This window comes from Papilio polytes, unplaced genomic scaffold (genome assembly GCF_000836215.1).
Source record: "Papilio polytes unplaced genomic scaffold, Ppol_1.0 DF823731.1, whole genome shotgun sequence".
Lineage (NCBI taxonomy): Eukaryota > Metazoa > Arthropoda > Insecta > Lepidoptera > Papilionidae > Papilio > Papilio polytes.
Window position 1 is genome coordinate 4,918,645 of NW_013525473.1, and position 3,750 is coordinate 4,922,394.

Genomic DNA, 3,750 nt, shown 5'->3' on the forward strand with positions numbered 1-3,750 from the left:
ATAGAGTTACAGACCTTTTCGCTAAAACAGCGAAACAATCATTGCCCTTAGACATAAGCAATTGCAGATGCGTTGTACACCCTTAATCGATTCCTTTGACGACATGCACATCAAAAGGATATTTCTTCTTTCCGTGCCCCTCCTGCGTAAGAATCCCTTTCTGTTACCTTCTTTTTATGCAAAATGCAGTATAGAGAATATGATTAATATTTTCTTAGTAAAAATATGTTTTGTTAATGTGAATGGACGTTGTTAGATACGTGCACGGCGCGTGCGACCCGGACGCCGAGCCGCAGCAGTACAGACAGAAGAAAGACCAGAACCCCTCCTATGAGTACAACTGTCCCATCTGCAAGTCTAACATGCAGATGTCCGGCTCCAAATCTGCTTGTAAGTACTACTTGATCCAAAAAAATATTTGATTAAACATTTTGTCTACATTTCTGAAATCAGACAAATCTTTCGAACAAAGAATAATTATGTTTAATTTATGACAGCTTTCGAAGATGATAGTTTGACTCAAAGTGGACAAGATTCTTCTTATGGCGAGGAAAATTCACAACAAGAACAGGATCCTCTAGCTATTGAGTCCAAGGTAAGATTCATTAAGGATTATTACATTTTATTTTATTTATATTTAATTAACTTTTACAATATAGAAAAGGGGTTTTGAGATTTCAATTCTGTGTTTTTGTTTTTTTAATAGCCTTTACAGCAGGCGGATGTTGGACTAGGAAAGGGCAAACCATTTTCGGTGTCATCTAAAGTGGCGAAGAAAAAAATCGGCGGGTATAAATTAAAAGGCGGATTCCCTCCAGCGGGTAAACTAGGCTTTCAAAAGCGGCAGAGAGCTGTTCTTGATTTCGGTCGCAAGAGGGGGTCGAAACCTAAAATGAGAGGGGTGTTTGGTGTTCCCGGCTTAGGACTACAAAGACCTCAAGCACCAGACAATAAAACTCCAGAAGATGACCCAGGTAATTGAATCATCTATACTATTATAATAAAGTGTAAAAACACACTTTTTTGTTACCTAAGATCTAAGCAATTACAGCATATTTTTGAATAATTCTTTCTTTAATAAAAATCCCTACACTTGCGTTACGCTTTACGCTATATATTTTCACGCCATTAAACTTAGGGGGTAAATATTTTAGATAAAAAGTTTAATGTGGGAAAGAGACTATAAGTTGTTGCCAACATCAAGAAAGCAAGATTGCCATGGTAAGGTAATTTGTTTTTTGACATTTACAATTGAGAATTTGACAAATGCAAACAATAAATTCATATTTTCATACAGATGTAACCGCACATGAACAGGTAGTCTGTAAAAAAAGTTTATACTAGATACCTAATTGATTGCTTTTTGTAGGTGTAGAAAATAAACTTGTGCTGTGTTCGAGTAAAGACAAGTTTGTACTGACACAAGATTTGTGTGTCATGTGCGGTGCCATTGGAACTGACTCTGAGGGCTGCCTCATAGCCTGCGCACAGTGCGGACAATCATACCACCCTTATTGTGTTAACATCAAGGTATGTTATCTGTATTTATTATTATTCTGTTCATTGGAAAATGAATTTAACGATTTCGGTATTTAACTGATTTTAACTTTTATTAACAAATTTCTATGAATATTTTACATACATTACATAACAAAGTATCAAAAGTAATTTGTAAGGAAATAAAATTAAAAATTCCATTTGTATTGCTAGTCAGCATAGCTTGAATACCGAGTGTAATGTATTCTTACTAATATTGTAAATGCGAAAATTTACATGGATGGATGATTGATGTTTGTTAGGTCTAAAAAGGCGCAACAGATCTTGAATTTTGGCACTGGTATTTATTTATTTTTATAGGAATGCTAACAAAAATTATTAAATATATATACAGTGGTTTAAACTCAGTTCAAAAATGAACATAAACAATGTGCAAACTACAATTTCTTTACATCTAAAAACTCAAAATCAGTCTTTAGTACAATTCTAAATGAAATTTGAAAAATAAACAATAATTATTTAAGTGGCTTTGATGAAACATTTTCAGTTAATTTTCTAAAGAATGAATGAATGTTTAGAACATAATCTAGAATTCTACAAGGCATAAGCTACGTTAATTTCATAAGACTGACGGGTATAAGCTATATAATTGTACAAATATAATACAAATGTACTTTTTATGTGCGTCTCCTCCTCCACCAATGAAGGGTAGGCAACGCATATGTAATTGCGGATGTCTATGGCCAGCGGTCGCTTTCCATTTCGGTGGATTCAAGTGGCCGCTTTCTCGTTTGCCACCTTATATTATAAAAAAAAATAATATGATCGATGTTGTGTAGGTGTCTCAGGTGATAGTGAGCGTGGGATGGCGCTGCCTGGACTGCACGGTGTGCGAGGGGTGCGGGTCGCGCGGCGACGACGCGCTGCTGGTGCTGTGCGACGACTGCGACACTGCGTGGCACACGTACTGCGCGCGGCCGCACCTCGCCGACGTGCCGCGCGGCGCCTGGCGCTGCGAGCGCTGCCGCCGCTGTCGCGTCTGCGGCACACGGGACACCCTCGCCTGGCGAGACAACTACACAGGTATTTACAACCCCCTCAGTGAATTAATACAAGAAATTAACCCTAGTATTAGGTTTATGAAAATATTATGAGTTATTGAAATTAAAAATCAATCTAGTCAATTTTAAAAGTTATTCATTAATACTTTTGTAAGACTATTCAAAATAAAAATCATGCACATGCTTCTATTATCTTGATGTTTATATGATACTAGCTCTAGCTCGCGACTTTGTCCGGGTAAAATTAAAACATAGTATAAATGTAACTCACAGATAAATTACCTTTCTTATGACGGAAGGATTATTAAAATTAGCCCAGTAGTTTTTAAGTTATTTCTAAAAATACAAATCTTACCTCTTTGTAATATTAGTATGTAAAGATTAACGCAGTTTGGATTTATAATGAATTAAAACTTTGTGTGTCGTGTGTGTTTTGTGTCTTTATTGTTTGTGTGACGTGTTGTGTCAGAGTGCGCGCCGTGTGCGTCGCTGGTGATGTGCTGCGTGTGCGCGGAGCCGTACTCCGACGGCGAGCTGATCATCCAGTGCGAGGCGTGCCAGCGCTGGCTGCACGCCTCCTGCGACAGCATACGCAGCGAGAACGACGCAGAGATCTGCTGCCGGACGGGGTACATCACTAATTATGATCACAAATTTACATAACATTTAGAAAGAGAACGTATTACGTGTATTATGTAATACGGTATTAAGTTTCGCCCGCGACGATAAAAAAAAAGGCAAATAGCTTATGTGTCTGTCCAGACAAATCTCTACGTACGTCTATGCCAAATTTCATCAAGTTCCGGTCAGCAGTTTAGGCTACAAACTCTCCATAAGCATCCATTCATCTAATCTATCGCATTTATAATGAAAGTAACATTAAAATTGTATACCCAACTTAAGGTATTTTCAAACCTTACACGGAATGTATTTGTCAGACACAAAGGAAAAGATTATTGATCCTTAGATTTAATTATACAAAACCATAGCAAATTATATTTTTTTGACATATGAAAGATTTAAAACCTAAATTAACTTAACTATAAACTAGATGACTGAGAGATAATAAAAAGTGTTAGCTGGTAACAGAAACAAAGGACAGTACTAAATGTATGTTGTAGATACAAGTGTATAATGTGCCGCGGGCGCGAGGTGCCGCCGCCGCACGTGTCGCGCGCGCTGCCGGCGGCGG

General features: G+C 37.6%; 1 protein-coding gene across 1 annotated transcript in view; it reads left to right on the forward strand.

Moving 5' to 3' along the window:
- Positions 1-3,750, forward strand: part of LOC106103510 (histone-lysine N-methyltransferase 2C-like) — a 9,441-nt gene that overhangs the window by 5,457 nt on the left and 234 nt on the right. The window contains exons 12-19 of the mRNA XM_013283288.1: positions 68-74; positions 257-390; positions 498-595; positions 707-974; positions 1,370-1,530; positions 2,337-2,580; positions 3,028-3,187; positions 3,680-3,746. Of these exons, the coding sequence (XP_013138742.1) occupies positions 68-74; positions 257-390; positions 498-595; positions 707-974; positions 1,370-1,530; positions 2,337-2,580; positions 3,028-3,187; positions 3,680-3,746 (1,139 nt within the window). The remainder of the gene's footprint in view (positions 1-67; positions 75-256; positions 391-497; positions 596-706; positions 975-1,369; positions 1,531-2,336; positions 2,581-3,027; positions 3,188-3,679; positions 3,747-3,750) is intronic.